The 26788-nt window shown below is 45.1% G+C and overlaps 2 protein-coding genes across 16 annotated transcripts in view; one reads left to right on the top strand and one right to left on the bottom strand.

Annotated features, from left to right (window-relative positions):
• bnip2 (BCL2 interacting protein 2) overlaps nt 1-22350 on the top strand; it is a 68962-nt gene extending 46612 nt beyond the window's left edge. For 4 of the 13 annotated variants that reach the window (XM_048972899.1, XM_048972901.1, XM_048972910.1 and 1 more), the window contains one exon: nt 21543-22350. In XM_048972899.1, the coding sequence (XP_048828856.1) occupies nt 21543-21600 (58 nt within the window). In that variant the 3' untranslated portion in view covers nt 21601-22350. The other 9 variants (XM_048972905.1, XM_048972906.1, XM_048972898.1 and 6 more) reach the window with 8 other exon arrangements.
• Nucleotides 1-26788, bottom strand: part of LOC125706287 (beta-1,3-galactosyl-O-glycosyl-glycoprotein beta-1,6-N-acetylglucosaminyltransferase 3-like) — a 91426-nt gene that overhangs the window by 3049 nt on the left and 61589 nt on the right. Inside the window, exon 2 of one of the 3 annotated variants that reach the window (XM_048972926.1) lies at nt 16039-16503. The exons of the other annotated variants lie outside the window; for them this stretch is intronic. Within the exon in view, the coding sequence (XP_048828883.1) occupies nt 16129-16503 (375 nt within the window). The 3' untranslated portion in view covers nt 16039-16128. Of the gene's footprint in view, nt 1-16038; nt 16504-26788 lie in introns of those variants that run through there. 3 annotated transcript variants of the gene reach the window in all.

Raw genomic sequence — 26788 nt, 5'->3', positions numbered from 1 at the left:
GGAAACATCAGATGCCAACTAACATCAATGACAGACAAGGGAAACCGGTAAGACCAGGACTTAAAATAGGACAGGACTAATCAAAGTAATCGGAAACAGCAGGAGACGTTCAGGGAATCACACATGGGTAAACAGGGGGCGTGGCACACACGAGGAGCGGACGAGCCGGGCATGACAGTATCACAAGGGAAACTTTCATTTTGATCTCCAGAACCATAGCACCTGAGTAGGCTTCCGAATGCACACCCTGTCCTCTTCTTTAAAAACGTTTTGCTCTGGGGAGAGGGACACTGTGACAGAGCATACCAGAGCATCTTTGCCGGACAAGGGCAGAGAAAGCACATTAACATGAGTGCGCATATTCCTGTCCTGTAATAACTCAAACAGTAAAAGTCCGGGGGTCGCATGTAGAGCAGCGCAGTAAACTTGGAGGAATTCCGTCTCCTTGGGTTTCCATGGCTTCCCTTGCAGAATGATGGACTGTATATAAGACTTAAGGACATGGTGGGAACATTCTACAGCTCCGCTTGCTGCTGGGTGGTACACTGAGGTATGTATGTGCTACATGACATTGTCCTTTAGGAATGCAACAAATTCTGCATGTAGAATCTGAGATCCCTTACCAAACACTCTTACCAAACACTAAAGACTGATGTCAAGAAACTAATTATATGCCCAGTAGTAGCAGAGGCTGTGAAGGACCTCAGGCTACTTGTGGTAATCTGTCAGTGTCAGGGCAAACCAGAAATCCCAAGTAGTAGTTTCAAAGGGGCCAACCACATCAATACCTAGCTTCTCCCATGCTGTAGGAAACTGCATGCACTGGAGAGCTGCAGCAGAGGGTGCAGCATTTGCATCTGAAGACTGGCACAATTGGCAACTCTTTACCTGAGCATTCATAGTTACCTATGAGTGTAAAGTGTAAACCTTTGTCCCCACAGGTAAGTCCTCCACTTTTCACCAGCACACACACACACATCCAAGGGCCTCTTTCTCTACTGTCGAGTATTTGCATTCAGCAGGGTCAGGGTCCTGGATGCGAATGTGACAAAGCGCTCCGTGATGTCCGGATGAATATGAGCAAGGATACCACCCAGAACGTAATCAGAAGTGTCGGTCCAGACCACAGTAGGAAGATCCGGGTTGAAAAATATCAGAGCTGGACTGTCCACTAGTAATTTTATTATTAATTTTATAAAGTAATTTTATTACCTTGTGGAAACTTTGCTTCGCTAAGAATGAAAAAATGACGGCTTTTATCACGCATGATGGACTGTTCGGTTTTTTCATGTGCCATATGGACTTGCCTCCGCTCCACATTGTAAAAAAATGGGCGGTACCAGGAGCTGCACAGAAAAGGGTATCACAACTGTCCTGACACCTTTCCGCATATATTAATCATCCAAGGGCAGGACGAGGGCAATCAAATACACCCCCATCCTATTAAAACATCTATACCACTCAGGAGACGTGTCCAAAGGAAGTGGAGCAACAGGGAAGAAATGCTTGTCTCAGTCCCAAAGCTAACCAATTGCATTGTCTGATTCCAGCAGTCTGCCTATCGCGAAGCGTTGTATAATAAAAAAAAAAGGGCTGTGCAGCAAATCACGTCACTCCATGAAAATCTCATTCTGCAATGCAGCAAATCAGAGACTTGCCAATCCTCCTAACAACACTGGAAACACATTCTGCTTGCTGTGTTTTTCTAAAAAAAAAAAAAAGTATTCACTTGTAAAACATGCCTTACTGTGCCTTTAAGAGTGTGTTTTGTTTGTTTTGCTTAACCTACAGAGAAAATGTGATTATTTTTCGCAAGCACCCTTCCTTTCCTGTAAACAAACTGTGCCGGTTTCTTATTTTAACTTCTGGTAGCACTGCGATGTAGTTTACTGGCAGCAAATGTAGACTATGCGTCCAGGCTGCCCTTTCTGGTTGACTTTCTCTATTGACAAGCTCCCAGAGCATCACTGAGCTCTCTAACTGTCTGTTGAGGAAACAGCGGTTGGTCCTGGTAACCCGGTCTAACCTGCCCAGGATGAAGTTCGCTAGGTCAGTGATGGAGATGCTCTTCATGTGATATGCTGACACTGGGTGGCAAACAGGTTCAGGATGGTGGATCTCTCTCCCCCCCCCTCAACACTCTTGGGTGATCTGATCTAAGTTTCTGCATGGCTGGCTGGCGTTAATCTTCACATTGTCTTGCATGACTCTCACCATGCCCCACCACACCCATGCACCTCCTGTATGTGTTCGTAGCGTGTGGGTCGTCAATAGAAGCCACAGCAAAGCGACGAGTGACGTCAGCGAAATGGAGAAATGGGAACAACGGTGACCTGTACTCATGGTAGACTCTGAGTAAAGGGCAGTAGAGGTCTCCCAGCTTAAACGCCACACCTGTCATTGAAAAGTGTCAATGATGAAACACCCTGTGTTTGGACTCTGGGCAAATGAACTTGGACTGTCTAGTTCATGACAGGAATATGGCCGGCTGGCGTTTAGCTGGAGATCCGAAAGTTCAGCTCTCGCAACCCTGCGCTATGTTTGCCTTCAAATTAGCAACATGTATATTTTACCTGCTACAATGGAGTCTTGATGAATAACATGCACACAGTAAATCATATTAATCTTAATTAGCCCAATTTGCTTTAGAAATTGTTTCAGCCACCCAGATTATCACCCCCTTCAGGTTTTTTTTAAGCGGAATGCCCACAATAAACCCGCTTAATAGTAATGTGGTAATGAATATTTGCAGACGCATTGCAAACCAGTCCATTGCAAACCCAATCCATTTTAAGCTGCGTTTAAGCGGAGCTGCGTTCCCAGTGAGAGTCCTTCCTTCCAAAGACCTTTGTTGGTGTGGGGGTGCCCAGCTACAGCCTAACACAATGTCTCCCCCTGCAGGATCGATCAGGATCTACACAGCAAAGTGGAAATGGCCGCTGCAGCAATGCCGGAATAGGAAACGGAAACCTCTGCATGCGACAAAAGGATTGCCCAAGAACCATAAGCGAGGGGGGGGGGGGGGGGGGAGATCTTTCTTATTGCAAGGCGTCGCCCCCCACCCCCCCCCCACACACACACACCCTGTTGCTCTATGGCATCGATTCTGAGTGTCTTTGGTGTAAGGAGTAACTCTTGCTTTTGTTACGTTCTCAGAACCGCCCACTGCTGTGCTAGCGTGTGCTCCGGCACTGATGCCACAACACTCCATTTCAAACCTTTTTATAACCTTCTGTGTATCAAGCCAAACTTTTTTTTTTTTTTTTTTGGTGTTATAGTTACAGCTGTATTTTTCATATTTAAAGCACTCTCTAAAATGGTTGATGCATGTTCATTACATTTAAAAATGTATTTATATTCAAAAAGTGATAAAGGACAGAGATTAATATATTTTTATGTCCATTAGGATTTGAACATTTATCTGTCTGTCTGGAGATGCGTAGGATGTGTGTCATTCAGACACAGGCATTTTCGAGGTATTCCCGTAATGGATTACCTCTGCGGTTGTCAGCCTTTTTGTGGAAAACCTGCTCGTCCTCTCTTGCAACTGCACGTCTGCAGAAATGGGGAAACCAAGCAAAAATCTGTGGATCATAGGTCAGGAAAAAAGCCTCGAAACATGGATCTTTTTTTATTATTGTGTTCTGTAGAATGTTACTGGTTTGTAGAATGTTCTAAGAAGAGAGATTCACTTGCTGCAAGTAAACTTCCGGTTACATCTGTGTGCCTCTTTCTTTTGCAAAAAAAAAATCTATTTTAAGTGTTGTGTTATTGGAGTCATGCTTTAAAAATGGGATTGCATGTTCTCAAAACAGAAGAGAGACCAATGCACCTCTCACATACAAAGGGAAGGACCAATGTCATTAGTACTAATGGGAAATCTTAAGTTATCAGCTCGTTAGACCCAACATGCCACGCAATCAGGCTTACCGGATAGTAAAATCAGATGCGTGTTCACAATATTGCGTATTGTAATAATAAATCAACATTTACTATCCGTTCTGTTAGAATATTGCATACATGGCCACCAAAGAAATCAGGCCTAGCCTGTGTAAAACCAAAGCTTGTATCCAATAATTTGGAAAGTAGTTTTGGGTAATGTAAGAAGTACAATGTGCAATAAAACTTACAAAGCAAATAGTTGAATGTTTTTGTTCAGTTTAACTTAGCCGTAAGATCTGTATTAATAATTCCGAGGTCTGGTAAAAATTATCCGTGCAATATTCAAATAAATGAATGTCATAGTGATCTGAGGATCACCAATAAATGACAGTAGGGAGAATCCGGAATGTGAAGTCAGCGATGGTTTGCAGTGATGACGGGATTCATAGTGATCCTGTACAAGTTCTGGGCTCCAAACCCAGTAAGCAGAAAACAAGGCAGAAGACACCTTGGATGAGATGCTGGTCCATTACTTCTGTAACTCACTTGCCACTGTATTAAGCACACACATACTAACTGGCCACTTTATTAAGTTCAACTTCTCGGTGAAGCAAATATCTGTTCAGCCAATCATATGTCAGCAGCAGGTCAGGTCAGGTTGGAGGACTTGCACTGGCACAGCATGTTGCCGTACCCACCAGAAGATGAAGCACCTCTTGATCCTGGTTGGTGACCCCCCCCCCCCCCCCGCGTCCCACCTCCCCAGGCCGACACACGGTCCAGATTCACCCTCTGGAAATGGCCGTCTATCTGCCACAGCCAGGTGTTACGTGGGCGTCCTCTTGGCCTGGTCCAGCCACTTCGGTCCTCAGCAGTGAGGATCCTGTGAGCCGGATCACCCTCAGGGAAACACGCCACATGGCCGTAGTGCTGTAACTGACCCTCCCTCACAATGCAGGTAATGTGCCTCATTCGGGACTCCTCTAGCAACCGCTCATTCGACACCAGCGGTACCCAAGGATTCTCCAAAGAGACACAGTACCAAAGGAGTCCAGTCTTCATCTCAGCTCACTGGATAACGTCCATGTCTCACAGCCATATAGCAAGACAGGGAGCACCAGGACTCTAAAAACTTGGATCTTTAGGTCCAAGGTAAGTACAGCTAGACACACTGCTGATGGCTGTGCGTGATAGGTCATTAAAGGCTCGTAACTTGGTTTTTATCCAGGTCACTCATAAGCGAAGACATTCTGACTTCTCCTTCAGTCTCTCAGGAGCCCCAATCAGACCCTGGATTGACTTTGCAAGTCAACATGGAGTCTCTGAGGAATGATTCAACATTGACCAAAGTCTCTGAGTAAAATTTTGTTTAGGTTTGTATGCTTGTAAAACTGAGAGAAAAAGAAACTGAAAAAAGGGCTGAATGCAATGATCGTAAATTTTTTTATGTTATTTGCTGCACTTACTTTCACTAGAGGGCGCTGCACACATATATATCCGCAATCAAAGAAGATGGATGGTGCTGAATCATGTGAAGATAATATTCAGTTGAAAATATCATTCTATTATTGTGTATAAAACATTTTATCTGTGCATTTATGCACCTCCTTTACAATGTTTACTCATTCTGTGCTTTCCTGTGTTTAGATCTTATTGTATTCTCCCAGTGAGGAACACATAATACTTTTGGGATCAATCTGCCACCGCTGCAGACACGTTGCCATTAATGCAACGCCGTTTAGTGGCAACAAAGGGAAGGTGGATAGCAGACCACACTTGGCCTTGTGAATGTGATGTCAAACAGTATTTGATGAACTGTGTTACTGCTTAAAAAATACATAATATTCATAAATATTATGGTTTCATTTTAAGACAAAGTGTCGCAAAAATAAGGCATCGGCACTGTGTGCCAGGAAGGTAAGGAAACGGAAGCTGTAGAAGATGCTCGGTTTTGTGAATGCAATAACTTATTTTTTTTATTTTACAGATGTTTTTCTGACAGGCACATTGTAAGGGTGTCAACTGTAAGTGGTAAAATTGCCATAAAATTTTAACAATGCTGCATAGTGATAACAAAACAAAAAAAGATGTGTTACGACATTAGCATAAAACAAAATAACTGGGTTTATTGTGCTTATGGGAAAAAAAAACACTGACACAATTGCTGTCATCAGTGAAATGGCTTCATTTCTACTACAGGCTGAAACTGGTTTCATTACAAAATAAAAGAATAACAAACGACAATCAAGTTACCACACACACAAAAGCCTACATATTTTAGCATAATCTTCAGAGCATGCCAATTCAAATTGAAACCCAGCGATTCGAAACTGAGCGGGAGTTGCTTCGTTTATACAAAATTACGTGACCGATGATGTCCGATTTCCCTGGGTTTCCCTTCCCTTGTAAATCACTTTGAATAAAAGCATCAGCCATATGAAAACTTATTTATCAGTATTTTACTGACTAGTATGGGAGGTATTTTCTGCTAAAAATAAAATCAAAATTAAAATGATGAATATTTTAATAAGGTGTATTGACATAGTAACAGTGGAGCTAACTATAATCACGAACCCGTTGATAACAAAAAACCAAATGAATATATAATGTTACCTTGATTCTATGCCATGAATGTCAACGTTTGGAACTATTGACTGGCCCCATGACCTGAAAGTTGGCCGCCATTTTGTTACAATGGGCCCCTATGGGAGGACAGCGCCAGTTCCGCATTTTGACTTCTTGCCCTGTTCCCCTGTGGTCCATACTCGTGTCTTTGTCCCTGTCCTTGTGGTAATTCCACCTATCTGACATGTTTTTGTCCCCGTGTTTGTCCCAGTCTGTTTTCCTCGCAGTCCCTTGTTCTGTTTTTGTCCACTTCCTAGCCCCAGTAGTGTCTTGTCTGATTCACCTGTGTGTCTCGTTGAGTCTCTGCTACCCCTCTGTTTGTTCATCCTGCTTGAATGTCCTGTGTCTTGTCCCATGTCGTCCCCAGTCTGGTGTTCTGTCCATTTGACTTCTCTCCCCTGATGTCCCTAGACTTCTCCGAGTTTGTTCGGTTCCCTCCGTTGTACCCTATACCCAGTCTCGTGTCCTGTGCTTTTCTCTGTCTAGTAATGTGTCTTGTCTGGTGTGGTTCACCCGGACATGTGACTCGGACCTTTAGTGTGGTCTAACAAGTCACATCTGTCATATTACCTTGACCTCCCGTTCCTGCCCTTCTGTGGATTTCTCCAGCTGCCTCTCATTTTGCCCCTCCATCAGTCCATAGTATATAAGTGCCTCCTGGTCCTGTGTGTGACGCCCGCTCCGTCCGTTCCTCGTGTGTGCCACGCCCTCTAATTACCCACGTGTGATTCCCTGATTGTGCCCAGTTATGTCTTGTTTCCTGCTGCCTTGTTTCTTGTATTTAAGTTCCTGTTGTGTACTAATCCAGTGTCTGTCATTGATGTTACCCAGCGTTTGTCCGTGCCTGTTGCCAGTAAAAACCCTGTTTCCCGAACCTTGCCTGTGTGCCTGCTTCCGCTCGCTCGCCTCTCTGCCCGCTCACCAGGCGATCGCGAGCCGTCCCGTGACAGAATGACAGACCCAAACAAAGCGGCTTACATCTCCAAGGAGGAGTACTTCCGCCTCGGAGATTGAGTGGTGTACTGGAGATCCCAACCCGGGATCAAGGAGGATTTTTCCGCGTGGAGCCTTGTCCGCCGATGTACGGAGACCCTCGAAGAGCTAGCCCTCAACCTGGACATCCGCTTGGCCGAGGAGCTGCGCGAGGGTCTCCGTCAAATTGCTCAGCTCCGGACCGAGCGCTCTGCCGCTCCCAGCGAGCGGGGACCCGTCCTTCCGACGTCCGCGTTTGCGGACGTAGCTCCACCTCCCGCCGCTGCCAAGAGCCGGAGGAGGAGAAGGAGGGGACCAACGATCGCCCCGACGATCGCCTTGAGGGCATGTGCCCTCATCCCGGCGGCCCTCCCGGAGGAGGATCGGGAGAGCTCCCCGATCACCCGGATGGCCCCCAGCTCTGCTAAGCTGCCTCCCCAGGCAGCCTCTCCTGTCCGGAGAGCACCGGTCCCGACTACGCCGTCGGAGCCGTCGCCGCTGCCCGCGGACCCCGCTCCCGTGCGGCCGCCGCTGCCCGCGGACCCCGCTCCCGTGCGGCCGCCACCGTCCACGGACCCAGCGCCCGTGCAGCCGCCGCTACCGCCTGTGCAGCCCGCGCGGCCACCTTCGCCTGCGCAGCCACCGCCTGCATAGCCGCCTGCGCAGCTGCCGCAGCCGCCTGCGCAGCCGTCGCAGCCGCCTTCGCCTGCGCAGCCACCGCCTGCGCAGCCTGCAGCTCCAGGGCAGGCGGCCCCACTGCAGCAGCCTGCAGCTCCCGGGCCGGCGCCCCCACAGCCTGCAGCTCCAACCCCTGACCGCGTCCCTGTCCCTGACCGCGTCCCTGACCGCGTCCCTGTCCCTGACCGCGTCCCTGACCGCGTTCCTGACCGCGTTCCTGTCCCTGACCGCGTTCCTGTCCCAGAGGCGCTCCCTCCGCCTGCTGCAGCCCCAGAGGCGCTCCCACCGCCTGCTGCAGCCCCAGAGGCGCTCCCACCGCCTGCTGCAGCCCCAGAGGCGCTCCCTCCGCCTGCTGCAGCCCCAGTGGTGCGCCCCGAGTCTCCCCTGACTTTGGCCCCTGAGACTCCTGCTCCCGAACCCCCTTCGACCCAAGGTCCCGAGGTGGTCCCAGAGGACTCCACCGAAGCTCCTCCCTCTTCGGAGGTGGAGGAGCTTGAGTGGGACCCCTCGGGGACCCTACTTTTGACTTTTTCACCCTTGCCCCGACGTGCCCGACCCCGACCAAGGGGCCTGGTGTCTGTGTCCCGTAGGGGGAGAGGGCATAGACGCAGGACGGGGGTCCCTCCCGCCCGGCCCTCTGGCTCGCCCTCCTTCGCCGGCGCTGTGGCTCGCTCGGCGCCTGCGGGTCCTGGCCCACCGGGTCGGCAGTCGCCTGCCGGTCCCCCTTCGACGCCTCGTCCCCCTGCCTCTGTCCCTCGTCCGGCGTCTTGTCGGGCTCCTGCGGGTCCCCCGACTGCGGCTCCTCGGTCCCCTGCGGGGCCTCTACCTCTGGCCCTTCCCCGGACGTCGCCGCCTGCGGTGGCTCCCCCCTCCTTGGGACCGTCGCCGAGAGCCCCTCCTGCTTCCTCGTCCCCTTCCCCGGTGGCCCCTCCTGCTCCCTCCTCGGCCCCTGCCTCGGTCCCTCGCCCGGTCTCCGAGATCCCCTCCGGGGTCCCCTCCGGCTCCGGCCTCCCGGCCGCCTGCAGCCCCTCCGGCTGCCTCCCGTCGCCCGCTGGGTCTCCCTCGGGCTCCCCTCTATTCCCCCTCCTTCTCTCCCTTCTTCCCTGCCTCTGTCCCTTCTTCCTTTCCTCCTCCTTTCTCCGTCCCTCGTCCCTTCGCTCCTCCTCCCGTTTTTGTCCCACTGTCCTCTGTTCCCGGTCCCTTTGTTCTGCCCCGCTCCGCTCCTGGTTTCCCGGTGTTCCCTCCTGTCACTCCCGGTCCTTTTGTCCCGCCTGTTCCCTCCGTATCCCCGTTTCTGGTCTGTCTGTCCGCCTTTCCTGTCCTCTGTGGTGTCCTGTCTTGGCTCCTGCCCCTTTGTCGGTTTTGCCTGTCTGTCTGTTCCCTGTTGATTTTTTTTGCTCTTGTCTTTCTTTCCGGTCTTGCCTCCCCGGTCTCGTCCCGTCCGTCGCCTCCTCCGGGGTGCGCCCGGTGCAGCGCGCCTTTGGGGGGGGGGGTTCTGTGACGCCCGCTCCGTCCGTTCCTCATGTGTGCCACGCCCTCTAATTACCCACGTGTGATTCCCTGATTGTGCCCAGTTATGTCTTGTTTCCTGCTGCCTTGTTTCTTGTACTTAAGTTCCTGTTGTGTACTAATCCAGTGTCTGTCATTGATGTTACCCAGCGTTTGTCCGTGCCTGTTGCCAGTAAAAACCCTGTTTCCCGAACCTTGCCTGTGTGCCTGCTTCCGCTCGCTCGCCTCTCTGCCCGCTCACCAGGCGATCGCGAGCCGTCCCGTGACACTGTGCTCCTCAATCCAGACATTAATGTTGTTGTCCCTGTATGGGTTTCTTTGTTGTTTGATCCTCTGAAGTCCTGTTTTCCTGTTCAGTTTCTTTGCCAATAATTCCCATTCTGTTTTGCGCCGAATCCTGCTGCTGTGTCCTTCCTGCCTCTTATCAGACTGCAGTATCGTCAAGGGATTTTCACCTACATTAAGCATATATTTGAAGATGATGAGCAATATTATAAACAATTGTTTTCGGGTCTGAGAAACCATATGCTCCACATTCCGCATACTCTACATAATACTACTTTAGATGCCCATAGCTGAAGCTAATGGTATATGCACTTGATATACGTAACATGAGGATTCTGCTCCTGATATTTCTATAGCACTGCATTATGTGGCCCACATGTTGTGTTACAACCATGAGTCGCAAGACCAATGCAATTCTGTACTAGCATGTTGTCTTCCAAGAATTTGAATAATACATTCTGTAGTTATTGAATCCCCAGCTGCTATATATATATATATATATATATATATATATATATATATATATATATATATATATATATATATATATATATCAGTCCAGCAAAAAAAATGATTTGTGAGAGTTTCTTACTGATTCTTACTGTAATATCTGATGACTACAGGAAGCTGCTTTTTAGAGATTTCAGTACCATATCTCGCAGATTCTCGGCTAGATGGGTGTATTTTCTTTATTTTTCATTTTGTGTATACTAATGGCTGCCTTGGTATGTGGTGTTCACACTTTTGTGTATTCAGTACATTTGTGTGTGTGTTGTGGACTTCATTCCCCCTCTTGATCAAACCTCACCGGACGACTGCTTCTTGTTGGGTTTTATCAGTCAGTGGCCAAAGGTTGGACGTTGGTTTTTTTATTTTTGTTGGGTTGTTGGTGCTACAGCGCTTCATTTTGCTCCTTTGTTTTATCTTTCCAATAAATTGTTAACTGTATATAATCAGGTCTCCAGCTCCATTCAGTAAACAAACTTCTTGTTGCTCTTAATTTGAAGTAATATTTCCTGGGGTGAAATTCCCCAGGTGGCGTAGGCGTGTCCTTGCATTACTGACCGCTCGCTGCCACACTGTGTTGTGGAAACGACACACTCTTCACCAGTCAGGATAGTTGCAGAGCTTTCGTCTTTATGAATGAGTGATACATTTAATTTTTTTTTACTAAACATTTGAACATAATACAACACAAACTCTCGTAGAGGATACAAAATCGGAGAGATACATGTTTTTAAATGGAGTTAGACTGTTCCAGTGTTAACATGGCATGTTGTCAGTTGTGAAGGTGTGGCCAAGTGATTAAATGTAAATGACAACAGGTCCAGCAGGGCATCCAGCATCAGGTCCAGACATGACGGGTCACGGCACTGGTAAGGTTCGAGGCACACAGTCATATCACTGCGGTATTACTTTGTATAACCGTATGTGACAAATATCTTGTATCTTGTACAGTCAGGGCTGGACAAGACCGGTCATGCCACAGTGATGCCTCTAGATGTGATGACCGATTCAGTAATGATGTCTCCGGGCCCCTGGCCAGATCCAGACATGATGAAAGATCGCGGTACTGCGATCTCAGCAGCCCCCCATATGACAGACCTTCGCATGCTGAATTGTCGGCTGCGTTCACACTACGGCCAAATAGGATTATTTTGCTATTCAGGTGATAATCAGCATCGCTCTGGCTGCATAGCTCTTTGCAATTCAGTGAATTTTGCAGATGTATCTCTAATCATTATATTGCAGATTTATTATTTCTCTTCTAATAAATCTGTTGAAAGTTTCATCGTTTGGTAACTTCTAAAACAGATTTTCTGTGGTGCAGATGCAGTGACTGAGAGTGGGAGATGGTCTTTCCCATTACCTTAGCATGGTAAGTATTGATCTATTAGCAGTGTGAGATGACTGGACACTGAGCTAGAGAGAGACTTTAAATGGTACCATCTTCTCTTTTACTGCAATGTTCTCTCTGTCCACAGAAACTGCTTTTCGATTATAGCCGCGGCTTGGTTTTCATCATGTCTGACATTTGTTTGAACTTTTATGGTTCTTCCTGCAACACTACTGGACTAATAACAAACACTGGATCTGATTACAAAAACACTTGTGACCTAGCTAACCTTGCTATTCTAATTAGAGGTAAACTATTGTAATCATCAAAGAATATGGTTATTTCAGTGTACCAAAAAGGTACTGACTTTACTGGTAGACATTCGTCAACGCCTGAAGGAAATGCAGCCTGCCTCTTCAGCTGTCCATATTGAGTGGATTGACACCATGGAGGAGTTTGAATTGCAGGAGCAACAGCTCTCTGATGCACAGGACTTCAATACCCTGGTATAGGTTTTACAGGTCTAAAAGTAATAGGTAGCCGAGTATTAAAACGATACAGTGCACTGGAACACTGTTAAATTCCTCTGGGAATCCCAAAAATTTGATTCTGTTCATCTGACGAAAGGTTTCTCCCACTGAGATGCTATGTCCAGTCTGAGACTGAAGTCTGTAGAAGTCTGAGACTGCAGAAGTCACTTGGATGAGTGATGACACGTTTCTCCCACTGAACACACTACGTGCAGATGAACAGAATCAACTTTTTGGGATTTCCTTACCTGGATGATTGAGTATGCATCAAAACATTCCTCTGGGAACTTATTCCAAGAAGTACAAATATGGCAAATTTCAAAAATCAGTGGGCGGAACACCAAGGACTGTGTCCACAAAGTGTTGGACAGCTATCTACAACAATTTTCTTCTGTCTGGGTATGGACCAGATTGCATGTTCTCATTTGCCTTCTTTCTGAGCACGTATTTTCACTTAGTTTTGACCTATTCTGACAAGTTCACAACCAGATGCATTGTGAGATTATAGACCAGCTGTGCTTGACAAGGAGATCAGTAGAGGGATACAAGGAGGACCACTCACTGATCAACTAGTATAAAGGGTTTATTACATGTGTAATTTTATGCCTACATATATCCTTCACGTTAATTTATTGAAATTAGTTTTTTGTGGCTCTTCACTAAGGGCCTGATGGCAAAGTTTAATATGAAGGGGACTGGAAAAGGGGCAAAAAGCCTTTGGAAGGAACAAAGGTTTATCGAGCTATACAAGGTCAGCCCAAGTTTCATGTTGACCAATCTGTAAATAATGACTAAAGAAAATATTGCCTTCCCTGCTGAAACAATGCCAACTCTCTACCATGCCTCGTCTTACCAGTTGCTGAGATGGTTTTATATTAATTCAGTTTTAGTAGTGGATGAACAGGAAACATATTTTCGCAAATGTCGGGACTTAGTGTGTGACTGCAGATCTCCTTTGCATATATCTAAATCATTTGTCTTTTTCTGCTTGTGCAGAAGGAGTCATGGAATTTGATGAGGCCGCCACTGAAGAGCACAGAGCACCTCAAGCATGCACCTCAAAGACATGGAGGTGGAGGTTTCACTCAGGACTGATAAGCCCAGTCTACAGGACTTTGAACCAGAACTGATTTTCCCCCATGTTCGTTCTGAAAACCATGTGAAAACTGATTAGTGCGGAGCAGCCTGTAGCAGTATTAAGGTGTAGGATCTCTAGAATGTCTTTCAACGGCTGTCATGATGATGATGCTGAAGTTCCAAGTTCTCTGTTCAGATGACAACTGTCACTCTGCGCGTGTCTCTCACACTCTCTCTCTCTCTCTCTCTCTCTCTCTCTCTCACACACACACACATGTAGGGTATACCTATCCTTATGGGGCCTGCTTATTCACATCTATGGGAAAAATGCTAACGCTAACTATGACAACCTTAACCCCCACCCTGCCCTAACTATAACCATAAGTAACCAAGCAAAATAGAAGAGTTTTTGCATTTTGAGTTTTTTCATAGCAGTCACTGATTTTTATAAAATAGAGTTTTCTCTAAAAAAAAACGGATATTTATCACATTATGGCCTTTTCACTTAAGACTTTGTTCCCTGATATCTTGCTTTATTACCAATGGTGTTGAACTGTGTCTGGCTTGGACTAAAGGTCAGGGGTCTCAAAGTGTATTAGGTGTGTTATACAGACTTCGCTTCACAATGTTTTTGACGACAATCAGCAGCCCTGTTTGTTTTATTATTATTAGTATTATCATTTTTTAAATAAAGGTTTAAATGTGGGTATTGAATTGTGATTTATTTCTAAACCTATTTGTATAACTGTTAACCATGTTTCCAGAGGGTGGAGAACCACCCTGAGGGTGGAGAATTGCGCTGAATAAATTTGATCTGGCAGTCAGGTATTGATTACATGCAATGTTGATACAACTAATAGGCTACTTAAATATATATATATATCAAACTAAGTAATTAGACATTATGATCTTCCAGATCTTTGCTTCAAGAAATTTTCTCCAACTGGACCTCTTTAAATTTCAGTTGAATACCGCTGTATGTGAACTACATTAGTTCTGATTGTATCTTGTCTCTGGCAAACATTTTCATTTCGTTTTTATTTGTTGACGAAAGTGTTAAAACACTTCATCATAGTCTTAGGCATCGAGAAATCATTTTTATGTAGTTATCATCTCGTTTTACTCTGAAAATAAAGGTCATTCATGATAATGAAACGATTTTTCATTAACGAAATTAACACTGGCTGCCTGTAACCTGGGGCGGCATGGTGGTGCAGTGGTTAGCACTGTTGCCTCACACCTCTGGGACCCGGGTTCGAGTCTCCGCCTGGGTCACATGTGTACGGAGTTTGCATGTTCTCCCCACGTCGTCGTGGGGTTTCCTCCGGGTACTCCGGTTTCCCCCCACAGTCCAAAAACATGCTGAGGCTAATTGGAGTTGCTAAATTGCCCCTAGGTGTGCATGTGTGAGTGAATGGTGTGTGAGTGTGCCCTGCGATGGGCTGGCCCCTGCAGCCCTGCCTCGTTCCCTGCCTCGTGCCCATTGGGGATTCCGGGATAGGCTCCGGACTCCCCGCGACTCAGTAGGATAAGCGGTTTGGAAAATGGATGAATGCCTGTAACCTTTGTTCAGCATGAAGGTTTGGGGGTGAGTCAGTGATGGTCTGGGGAAGCATATCCATGGAGGGATGCGCCTTGACCACCATTAGGTATCAGGATGAAACCCTTGGACCCACTGTCAAGCCCTATGCTGGTGCAGTGGGTCCTGGGTTCCTTCTGGTGCACGACAATGCCGAGTCTCTTGTGGCGAAAGTATGCAGGTACTTCCTGGAGGATGAAGGCATTGATACCATTGACTGGCCCCCATGCTCGCTAGACCTAAACCCAACAGAACACCTCTGGGACATTATGTTTCGGTCCATCCGACGCTGCCAGGTTGCACCTCAGACTGTCCAGTAGCAGATTCATGCCCTGGTCCAGATCTGGGAGGAGATCCCCCAGGACACCATCTGTCGTCTCATTAGGAGCCCGACGTTGTCAGGCATGCATACAAACATGTGGGGAATAGTATAGTAGTAGTAGTAATAGATAATAGTAGTAGATGAAGAATTTTTAACCTTTACAACTACTGTTAAACACAAAATAAGCACTGAATTACAAAAAAGAGAACACGATCTTACGTGTGCGTTCATTTTTGTTCGGTAGTGACTTGGTTACCATGTGATTAAACTCAAACTTGGACACAGTTCAAGAGATAATCTTTACTGAATCAAGCATCTCACACCCGGGACTGTAATTTCAGTTATGATTGTGCCTTCCTACAATTATCAAAGCAAAATAATCAAGACAAACCTGTTATTTTGCCACAATTCGTTTCACAAGGATGCTTCCATTTTGTCTAGTGTCATAAATTCAGTTCACAAAATTATTTATTACTTATTTGTTTCTCAGTTTAATTATATTTAGCGTTCAATAAATGCATATTTCCAAGTCAATAAATAATCATCCTATATAATCATGATCTTAATAGAGCAAAATAATCCTGATTATGATTTTTGCCATAATCAACGTCATGGGCAAAATTTAAAGTTACACTATTGCAAGAACATACATGACAAGAAACACAATTTCTGATCCACTACTTATTTTTAAATTAAAACATGTATGATATGTGAACAAAAAAAAAGTTTTATAGTCCTTACAGATGCCAATGTTCAGGCATTATTATACTGTACACTCACCCTCCTTAATACAGAGAAACATCCCCTTCTATGCTTGTCCTTAAAGGCTAATTTACATTGATTTTCCATAGAGAGCCTTGTAACGAAGGTGTGTCTCCAGGCACTTGAGGGCAACATCATCGACCTGAGGGTCAAACTTGTTTGCTAGAAGATGCTGCTGATGCAGCAACCAGCGTAAGTCACCAGCACCAAAGATGCACACTGCGCTGCGGTGGCTTCCAGTACAGGGGGGGTACGGGGCCCCTTTTCTCACATCCCCTTCCAGGTAACTCCACTTCACCAGTCGGGCTATGGCTGTCATGTCTGAGTACTGGAATTTTATGTTGGGGGGATTGGATCCAGGCATAGCTGGCATTCGGTTCAAAGTGGCCCACAGGTGTTCATCGGGGCTGTAGGTGTCTTCTTCCCATTCCAGAAGATTCTGTACCTCCTGACTTTCAAACACATGCCTTACAAATTCACGTGTGACTACGAAGTACGCATTGCCTGAGAACATGGGTGTGCTGATTGGAGGAGGGGTCTTCCTGATATCGGTCCTGATAACCGAGTCATGGGTGACATTGTGATGATACTGCCAGCGGCCTTTCTTGTGCTCCGGTGTCTCCTCGGACTCCATGCTGTTCCTGCCGTTCAGCCATTTCAGGCTCTGAACTATCTCCGCGTTTGTTTTAATAGGGAAGTCAGTCCCACAGGTGTTCAGCAGATACGTCCACTGGACGGGTGACTTCAGCAGGTCTTCCATGCAGTTCAGGTCCGCTTGGACGCGTGACCACGATGCATACACCACGCTCTCCAGTCTGCTCGCCACAAACACGTTTGGTAGACAGGACACTATGGACCTAACTGCGTTCTTGTAGTCCTCGGAAGATTTCTGATCTATATGTACACAGTACACGTTCTGGGGCGCATACAGTGCACGGAGCAGTCTCTCAAACATCTCGATGTTCTCATGGATCACCATGGAATAAGCAATGGGAAACTCTTTCTCTTCCTGGCTCAGTGTGTTGGTGAGGTATCCCCTACCTTCCACATAGGCAGAACAGTCCTGTGTGGCATTCAGGTAGAAGGTTTCTGTGAACATCTGTTTTTTCTTTCTCGTAGCCAGGAGCCGATCAAAGCCAGCCTTTGTGGTCTCTGTCACATGTCCTCGGATGATGGCAGAACAACCGAGGAAGTCGTCTTCGTTTGTATCCAACATGTATGTCGGTCCTGAAGGCAGGTCAGGTATTTTCCAGAAAAACTTTAGGAAGACGAATAAAAAAATGATGATCCCAAAAAAATATACTGATGATATATAAAATTTGTTAAGTTTATAGCGCATCGTTATTTTCAGCATAGCTTTCCCTGGTCTCTTATACACAAGGCACAAGTGTCCCTGTTCATCAGTGTATAATCTAATTTAATTTAGCCGTATCGGGGTCCGGAACATTCTCAGTTGTGTTGAGAAACTAAACTGCGAAACTGTCACCACAGGTTCTTAAACATTCACGTGTGCTTCACCCTATTTCTGCAGCAACACTTATGCAATAATGACTGCAAAAAGCAGAGAGTTTTCTCCATTTATATCCAGGATGAACGTTGATTTTGAAGCCAGGTCAGCCTGTCATGTTCAACCCTAAGCCTGCCTGCCTGCTCCTTTTGTTTCACTTGGGTGTGGCTTCTGATCAGACGCTACTGAAGCGCGTTAACCTTACCTCTTCTTCCTGCCCCCTGTTAACCAACCACAGCCACCTTGAATATACTCTGCTGTTAATCATATACAGGTGCAACTCAATAAATTAGAGTATCGTAGAAAAGTTAATTAATGTCAGCGATTCAGTTCAAAAAGTGAAACCCATGTATCGATTTGTCACACACAGAGTGATATATTTCAAGTGTTTATTACTTTTCGTTTGGTTGATTATGGCTCACAGCCAATGAAAACCCAAAATTCAGTATTTCAGGAAATTAGAATATCGTGACAAAGTTCAATATCGCGGATTCATGGTTCCACACTCCCATCAGCTAATTAACTTAAAACACCTGCAAAGGTTTCCGGAGCCTTTAAAGGGTCCCTCTGTCTGGTTCAGTAGGTTACACAATCAAGGGGAGGACTGCTTGCTGACAACCTCTTGCCGGCAAAATAGAAATAACTCTTTAAATACAGAAAATGGCACGGCACTTTCCAGTGATACACTGGCCTGACATTGACTTGAGTGAGACTTTTTCACTGATCAAACAAAATATTATGTTGCTGGGGCACTGGGGATGATAATATACCAGGCACTGCTAGAAAAGCTCGGCAAACATTCTGTGGTATTTAGGACAAGGGAAGGAAAAGGCTGCATGGTATTGGCCTCATTAAAGAAGATTAGAGAAAGCCTGACACATTGTGGTCATTCTTTGAAGGGCAACTGATAATGAATGTGTATTTCAGAATTCATAGACTCCATTTGCTGCAATACAGGCAGAAACAAGGTGAGATTATTGATGAGCAGAGCCAGAACCAGAGTTCTAGAGTGTCAGCTTACCGATGAAGAACTCATTCAGAGAATAAGTGAGCTCATAATTGCCAGCGCACCCTTTGACGTCCTGAGAAATGATCTCTACGGCAAGACAAAAAGCTTTCCGGTCGTAGGTGTACTAAAAGAAGGCCTCAAATATTAAACATTATCTGTAGGCCATCAACAGTTGGAGCAACTCAGACTGACAGCTAGAGAAAATGTCCAGTCTGTAACAGGGTGATGAGTATGCCAGAACTGTGACAACAAACATTAACCCCGACTAGGGGTGGGAAAAATATTAATTTAATGATTAATCATGATCCTGGTTTTGAAGATTCAGTATCGATTCACTGAATCCCAAGATTGATCCAGTTAGTTTATGGCTTTTCCCCGTGACTTTGAAAATACTTTCCCAGAAGGAAGAACTAGGGGTTTATTACGGGCAAGGGTTAGGGTTAGGGTTAGGGTTAGGGTTAGGGAACACAGGCATAGAAGAATATCACCAAACAGCAGGAAACATCAGATGCCAACTAACATCAATGACAGACAAGGGAAACCGGTAAGACCAGGACTTAAAATAGGACAGGACTAATCAAAGTAATCGGACACAGCAGGAGACGATCAGGGAATCACACATGGGTAAACAGGGGGCATGGCACACACGAGGAGCGGACGAGCCGGGCATGACAGTATCACAAGGGAAACTTTCATTTTGATCTCCAGAACCATAGCACCTGAGTAGGCTTCCGAATGCACACCCTGTCCTCTTCTTTAAAAACGTTTTGTTTATATATGCCCAGTAGTAGCAGAGGCTGTGAAGGACCTCAGGCTACTTGTGGTAATCTGTCAGTGTCAGGGCAAACCAGAAATCCCAAGTAGTAGTTTCAAAGGGGCCAACCACATCAATACCTAGCTTCTCCCATGCTGTAGGAAACTGCATGCACTGGAGTGCTGCAGCAGAGGGTGCAGCATTTGCATCTGAAGACTGGCACAGTTGGCAACTCTTTACCTGAGCATTCATAGTTACCTATGAGTGTAAAGTGTAAACCTTTGTCCCCACAGGTAAGTCCTCCACTTTTCACCAGCACACACACACACATCCAAGGGCCTCTTTCTCTACTGTCGAGTATTTGCAGCAGGGTCAGGGTCCTGGATGCGAATGTGACAAAGCGCTCCGTGATGTCCGGATGGATCTGAGCAAGGATACCACCCAGAACGTAATCAGAATTGTCGGTCCAGACCACAGTAGGAAGATCCGGGTTTAAAAATTAATTTTATAAAGTAATTTTATTACCTTGTGGAAACTTTGCTTCGCTAAGAATGAAAAAATGACGGCTTTTATCACGCATGATGGACTGTTCGGTTTTTTCATGTGCCATATGGACTTGCCTCCGCTCCACATTGTAAAAAAATGGGCGGTACCAGGAGCTGCACAGAAAAGGGTATCACAACTGTCCTGACATCTTTCCGCATATATTAATCATCCAAGGGCAGGACGAGGGCAATCAAATACACCCCCATCCTATTAAAACATCTATACCACTCAGGAGACGTGTCCAAAGGAAGTGGAGCAACAGGGAAGAAGTGCTTGTCTCAGTCCCAAAGCTAACCAATTGCATTATCTGATTCCAGCAGTCTGCCTATCGCGAAGCGTTGTATAATAAAAAAAAAAAGGGCTGTGCAGCAAATCACGTCGCTCCATGAAAATCTCATTCTGCAATGCAGCAAATCAGAGACTTGCCAATCCTCCTAACAACACTGGAAACACATTCTGCTTGCTGTGTTTTTCTAAAAAAAAAAAAAGTATTCACTTGTAAAACATGCCTGACTGTGCCTTTAAGAGTGTGTTTTGTTTGTTTTGCTTAACCTACAGAGAAAATGTGATTATTTTTCGCAAGCACCCTTCCTTTCCTGTAAACAAACTGTGCCGGTTTCTTATTTTAACTTCTGGTAGCACTGCGATGTAGTTTACTGGCAGCAAATGTAGACTATGCGTCCAGGCTGCCCTTTCTGGTTGACTTTCTCTATTGACAAGCTCCCAGAGCATCACTGAGCTCTCTAACTGTCTGTTGAGGAAACAGCGGTTGGTCCTGGTAACCCGGTCTAACCTGCCCAGGATGAAGTTCGCTAGGTCAGTGATGGAGATGCTCTTCATGTGATATGCTGACACTGGGTGGCAAACAGGTTCAGGATGGTGGATTCCCCCCCCCCCCCCCCAACACTCTTGGGTGATCTGATCTAAGTTTCTGCACGGCTGGCTGGCGTTAATCTTCACATTGTCTTGCATGACTCTCACCATGCCCCACCACACCCATGCACCTCCTGTATGTGTTCGTAGCGTGTGGGTCGTCAATAGAAGCCACAGCAAAGCGACGAGTGACGTCAGCGAAATGGAGAAATGGGAACAACGGTGACCTGTACTCATGGTAGACTCTGAGTAAAGGGCAGCAGAGGTCTCCCAGCTTAAACGCCACACCTGTCATTGAAAAGTGTCAATGATGAAACACCCTGTGTTTGGACTCTGGGCAAATGAACTTGGACTGTCTAGTTCATGACAGGAATATGGCCGGCTGGCGTTTAGCTGGAGATCCGAAAGTTCAGCTCTCGCAACCCTGCGCTATGTTTGCCTTCAAATTAGCAACATGTATATTTTACCTGCTACAATGGAGTCTTGATGAATAACATGCACACAGTAAATCATATTAATCTTAATTAGCCCAATTTGCTTTGGAAATTGTTTCAGCCACCCAGATTATCACCCCCTTCAGGTTTTTTTTAAGCGGAATGCCCACAATAAACCCGCTTAATAGTAATGTGGTAATGAATATTTGCAGACGCATTGCAAACCAGTCCATTGCAAACCCAATCCATTTTAAGCTGCGTTTAAGCGGAGCTGCGTTCCCAGTGAGAGTCCTTCCTTCCAAAGACCTTTGTTGGTGTGGGGGTGCCCAGCTACAGCCTAACACAATGTCTCCCCCTGCAGGATCGATCAGGATCTACACAGCAAAGTGGAAATGGCCGCTGCAGCAATGCCGGAATAGGAAACGGAAACCTCTGCATGCGACAAAAGGATTGCCCAAGAACCATAAGCGAGGGGGGGGAGAGATCTTTCTTATTGCAAGGCGCCGCCCCCCCCCCCACACACACACCCCCTGTTGCTCTATGACATCGATTCTGAGTGTCTTTGGTGTAAGGAGTAACTCTTGCTTTTGTTACGTTCTCAGAACCGCCCACTGCTGTGCTAGCGTGTGCTCCGGCACTGATGCCACAACACTCCGTTTCAAACCTTTTTATAACCTTCTGTGTATCAAGCCAAACTTTTTTTTTTTTTTTTTTTTTGGTGTTATAGTTACAGCTGTATTTTTCATATTTAAAGCACTCTCTAAAATGGTTGATGCATGTTCATTACATTTAAAAATGTATTTATATTCAAAAAGTGATAAAGGACAGAGATTAATATATTTTTATGTCCATTAGGATTTGAACATTTATCTGTCTGTCTGGAGATGCGTAGGATGTGTGTCATTCAGACACAGGCATTTTCGAGGTATTCCCGTAATGGATTACCTCTGCGGTTGTCAGTCTTTTTGTGGAAAACCTGCTCGTCCTCTCTTGCAACTGCACGTCTGCAGAAGTGGGGAAACCAAGCAAAAATCTGTGGATCATAGGTCAGGAAAAAAGCCTCGAAACATGGATCTTTTTTTATTATTGTGTTCTGTAGTATGTTACTGGTTTGTAGAATGTTCTAAGAAGAGAGATTCACTTGCTGCAAGTAAACTTCCGGTTACATCTGTGTGCCTCTTTCTTTTGCAAAAAAAAATCTATTTTAAGTGTTGTGTTATTGGAGTCATGCTTTAAAAATGGGATTGCATGTTCTCAAAACAGAAGAGAGACCCATGCACCTCTCACATACAAAGGGAAGGACCAATGTCATTAGTACTAATGGGAAATCTTAAGTTATCAGCTCGTTAGACCCAACATGCCACGCAATCAGGCTTACCGGATAGTAAAATCAGATGCGTGTTCACAATATTGCGTATTGTAATAATAAATCAACATTTACTATCCGTTCTGTTAGAATATTGCATACATGGCCACCAAAGAAATCAGGCCTAGCCTGTGTAAAACCAAAGCTTGTATCCAATAATTTGGAAAGTAGTTTTGGGTAATGTAAGAAGTACGATGTGCAATAAAACTTACAAAGCAAATAGTTGAATGTTTTTGTTCAGTTCAACTTAGCCGTAAGATCTGTATTAATAATTCCGAGGTCTGGTAAAAATTATCCGTGCAATATTCAAATAAATGAATGTCATAGTGATCTGAGGATCACCAATAAATGACAGTAGGGAGAATCCGGAATGTGAAGTCAGCGATGGTTTGCAGTGATGACGTGATTCATGGTGATCCTGTACAAGTTCTGGGCTCCAAACCCAGTAAGCAGAAAACAAGGCAGAAGACACCTTGGATGAGATGCTGGTCCATTACTTCTGTAACTCACTTGCCACTGTATTAAGCGCACACATACTCACTGGCCACTTTATTAAGTTCAACTTCTTGGTGAAGCAAATATCTGTTCAGCCAATCATATGTCAGCAGCAGGTCAGGTCAGGTTGGAGGACTTGCACTGGCACAGCATGTTGCCGTACCCACCAGAAGATGAAGCACCTCTTGATCCTGGTTGGTGACCCCCCCCCCCCCCCGCGTCCCACCTCCCCAGGCCGACACACGGTCCAGATTCACCCTCTGGAAATGGCCGTCTATCTGCCACAGCCAGGTGTTACGTGGGCGTCCTCTTGGCCTGGTCCAGCCACTTCGGTCCTCAGCAGTGAGGATCCTGTGAGCCGGATCCCCTTCAGGGAAACACGCCACATGGTCGTAGTGCTATAACTGACACTCCCTCACAATGCAGGTAATGTGCCTCATTCGGGACTCCTCTAGCAACCGCTCATTCGACACCAGCGGTACCCAAGTATTCTCCAAAGAGACACAGTACCAAAGGAGTCCAGTCTTCATCTCAGCTCACTGGATAACGTCCATGTCTCACAGCCATACAGCAAGACAGGGAGCACCAGGACTCTAAAGACTTGGATCTTTAGGTCCAAGGTAAGTACAGCTAGACACACTGCTGATGGCTGTGCGTGAGAGGTCATTAAAGGCTCGTAACTTGGTTTTTATCCAGGTCATTCATAAGCGAAGACATTCTGACTTCTCCTTCAGTCTCTCAGGAGCCCCAATCAGACCCTGGATTGACTTTGCAAGTCAACATGGAGTCTCTGAAGAATGATTCAACATTGACCAAAGTCTCTGAGTAAAATTTTGTTTAGGTTTGTATGCTTGTAAAACTGAGAGAAAAAAAAACTGAAAAAAGGGCTGAATGCAATGATCGTGAATTTTTTTATGTTATTTGCTGCACTTACTTTCACTAGGGGCGCTGCACACATATATATCCGCAATCAAAGAAGATAGATGGTGCTGAATCATGTGAAGATAATATTCAGTTGAAAATATCATTCTATTATTGTGTATAAAACATTTTATCTGTGCATTTATGCACCTCCTTTACAATGTCTACTCATTCTGTGCTTTCCTGTGTTTAGATCTTATTGTATTCTCCCAGTGAGGAACACATAATACTTTTGGGATCAATCTGCCACCGCTGCAGACACGTTGCCATTAATGCAACGCCGTTTAGTGGCAACAAAGGGAAGGTGGATAGCAGACCACACTTGGCCTTGTGAAGGTGATGTCAAACAGTATTTGATGAACTGTGTTACTGCTTAAAAAATACATAATATTCATAAATATTATGGTTTCATTTTAAGACAAAGTGTCGCAAAAATAAGGCATCGGCACTGTGTGCCAGGAAGGTAAGGAAACGGAAGCTGTAGAAGATGCTCGGTTTTGTGAATGCAATAACTTTTTTTTTATTTTACAGATGTTTTTCTGACAGGCACATTGTAAGGGTGTCAACTGTAAGTGGTAAAATTGCCATAAAATTTTAACAATGCTGCATAGTGATAACAAAACAAAAAAAGATGTGTTACAACATTAGCATAAAACAAAATAACTGGGTTTATTGTGCTTATGGGAAAAAAAAACACTGACACAATTGCTGTCATCAGTGAAATGGCTTCATTTCTACTACAGGCTGAAACTGGTTTCATTACAAAATAAAAGAATAACAAACGACAATCAAGTTACCACACACACAAAAGCCTACATATTTTAGCATAATCTTCAGAGCATGCCAATTCAAATTGAAACCCAGCGATTCGAAACTGAGCGGGAGTTGCTTCGTTTATGCAAAATTACGTGACCGATGATGTCCGATTTCCCTGGGATTCCCTTCCCTTGTAAATTGCTTTGAATAAAAGTATCAGCCATATGAAAACTTATTGATCAGTATTTTACTGGCTAGTATGGGAGGTATTTTCTGCTAAAAATAAAATTAAAATTATGAATATTTTAATAAGGTGTATTGACATGGTAACAGTGGAGCTAACTATAATCACGAACCCGTTGATAACAAAAAACCAAATGAATATATAATGTTACCTTGATTCTATGCCATGAATGTCAACGTTTGGAACTATTCACTGGCCCCATCACCAGAAAGTTGGCCGCCATTTTGTTACAATGGGCCCCTATGGGAGGACAGCGCCAGTTCCGCATTTTGACTTCTTGCCCTGTTCCCCTGTGGTCCATACTCGTGTCTTTGTCCCTGTCCTTGTGGTAATTCCACCTATCTGACATGTTTTTGTCCCCGTGTTTGTCCCAGTCTGTTTTCCTCGCAGTCCCTTGTTCTGTCTTTGTCCACTTCCTAGCCCCAGTAGTGTCTTGTCTGATTCACCTGTGTGTCTCGTCGAGTCTCTGCTACCCCTCTGTTTGTTCATCCTGCTTGAATGTCCTGAGTCTTGTCCCATGTCGTCCCCAGTCTGGTGTTCTGTCCATTTGACTTCTCTCCCCTGATGTCCCTAGACTTCTCCGAGTTTGTTCGGTTCCCTCCGTTGTACCCTATACCCAGTCTCGTGTCCTGTGCTTTTCTCTGTCTAGTAATGTGCCTTGTCTGGTGTGGTTCACCCAGACATGTGACTCGGACCTTTAGTGTGGTCTAACAAGTCACATCTCTCATATTACCTTGACCTCCCGTTCCTGCCCTTCTGTGGATTTCTCCAGCTGCCTCTCATTTTGCCCCTCCATCAGTCCATAGTATATAAGTGCCTCCTGGTCCTGTGCTCCTCAATCCAGACATTAATGTTGTTGTCCCTGTATGGTTTTCTTTGTTGTTTGATCCTCTGCAGTCCTGTTTTCCTGTTCAGTTTCTTTGCCAATAATTCCCATTCTGTTTTGCGCCGAATCCTGCTGCTGTGTCCTTCCTGCCTCTTATCAGACTGCAGTATCGTCAAGGGATTTTCACCTACATTAAGCATATATTTGAAGATGATGAGCAATATTATAAACAATTGTTTTCGGGTCTGAGAAACCATATGCTCCACATTCCGAATACTCTACATAATACTGCTTTAGATGCCCATAGCTGAAGCTAATGGTATATGCACTTGATATACGTAACATGAGGATTCTGCTCCTGATATTTCTATAGCACTGCATTATGTGGCCCACATGTTGTGTTACAACCATGAGTCGCAAGACCAATGCAATTCTGTACTAGCATGTTGTCTTCCAAGAATTTGAATAATACATTCTGTAGTTATTGAATCCCCAGCTGCTATATATATATATATATATATATATATATATATATATATATATATATATCAGTCCAGCAAAAAAAATGATTTGTGAGAGTTTCTTACTGATTCTTACTGTAATATCTGATGACTACAGGAAGCTGCTTTTTGGTTTTCAATCAGTGGTCTCATCTATAATAAGGGAATGGGGTCCATTCCCCGTGTCCTCTAGACCTTCATATGCCATTAGCCCTAACACTGAAAAGATTAGCTTTATGTGTTTCATTCTGTGTTCCACTACACATGTCAGATGATTAACACTTACAGACGTGGACAATTTATTGGTACCCTTACAGCTCATTGAAATAAGGCTTCATTTCTCATGAAAAGCAGTTCAGTTAAAAGCAATTGTCTAATGTATACCTGCACGTCTTTAGTATGTGAATTGAATAAACCAATAAAATCGTGAAAAGAAATGATTTGTTGTTTATTTGACAAAGATTTGCTAAAACAATATGCACAGATTTGTTGGTACCCC

This window comes from Brienomyrus brachyistius, chromosome 13 (assembly GCF_023856365.1).
Source record: "Brienomyrus brachyistius isolate T26 chromosome 13, BBRACH_0.4, whole genome shotgun sequence".
NCBI lineage: Eukaryota > Metazoa > Chordata > Actinopteri > Osteoglossiformes > Mormyridae > Brienomyrus > Brienomyrus brachyistius.
The sequence above is the reverse complement of the archived record's forward strand: the minus strand, read 5'-3'. Positions and strand labels throughout refer to the sequence as shown.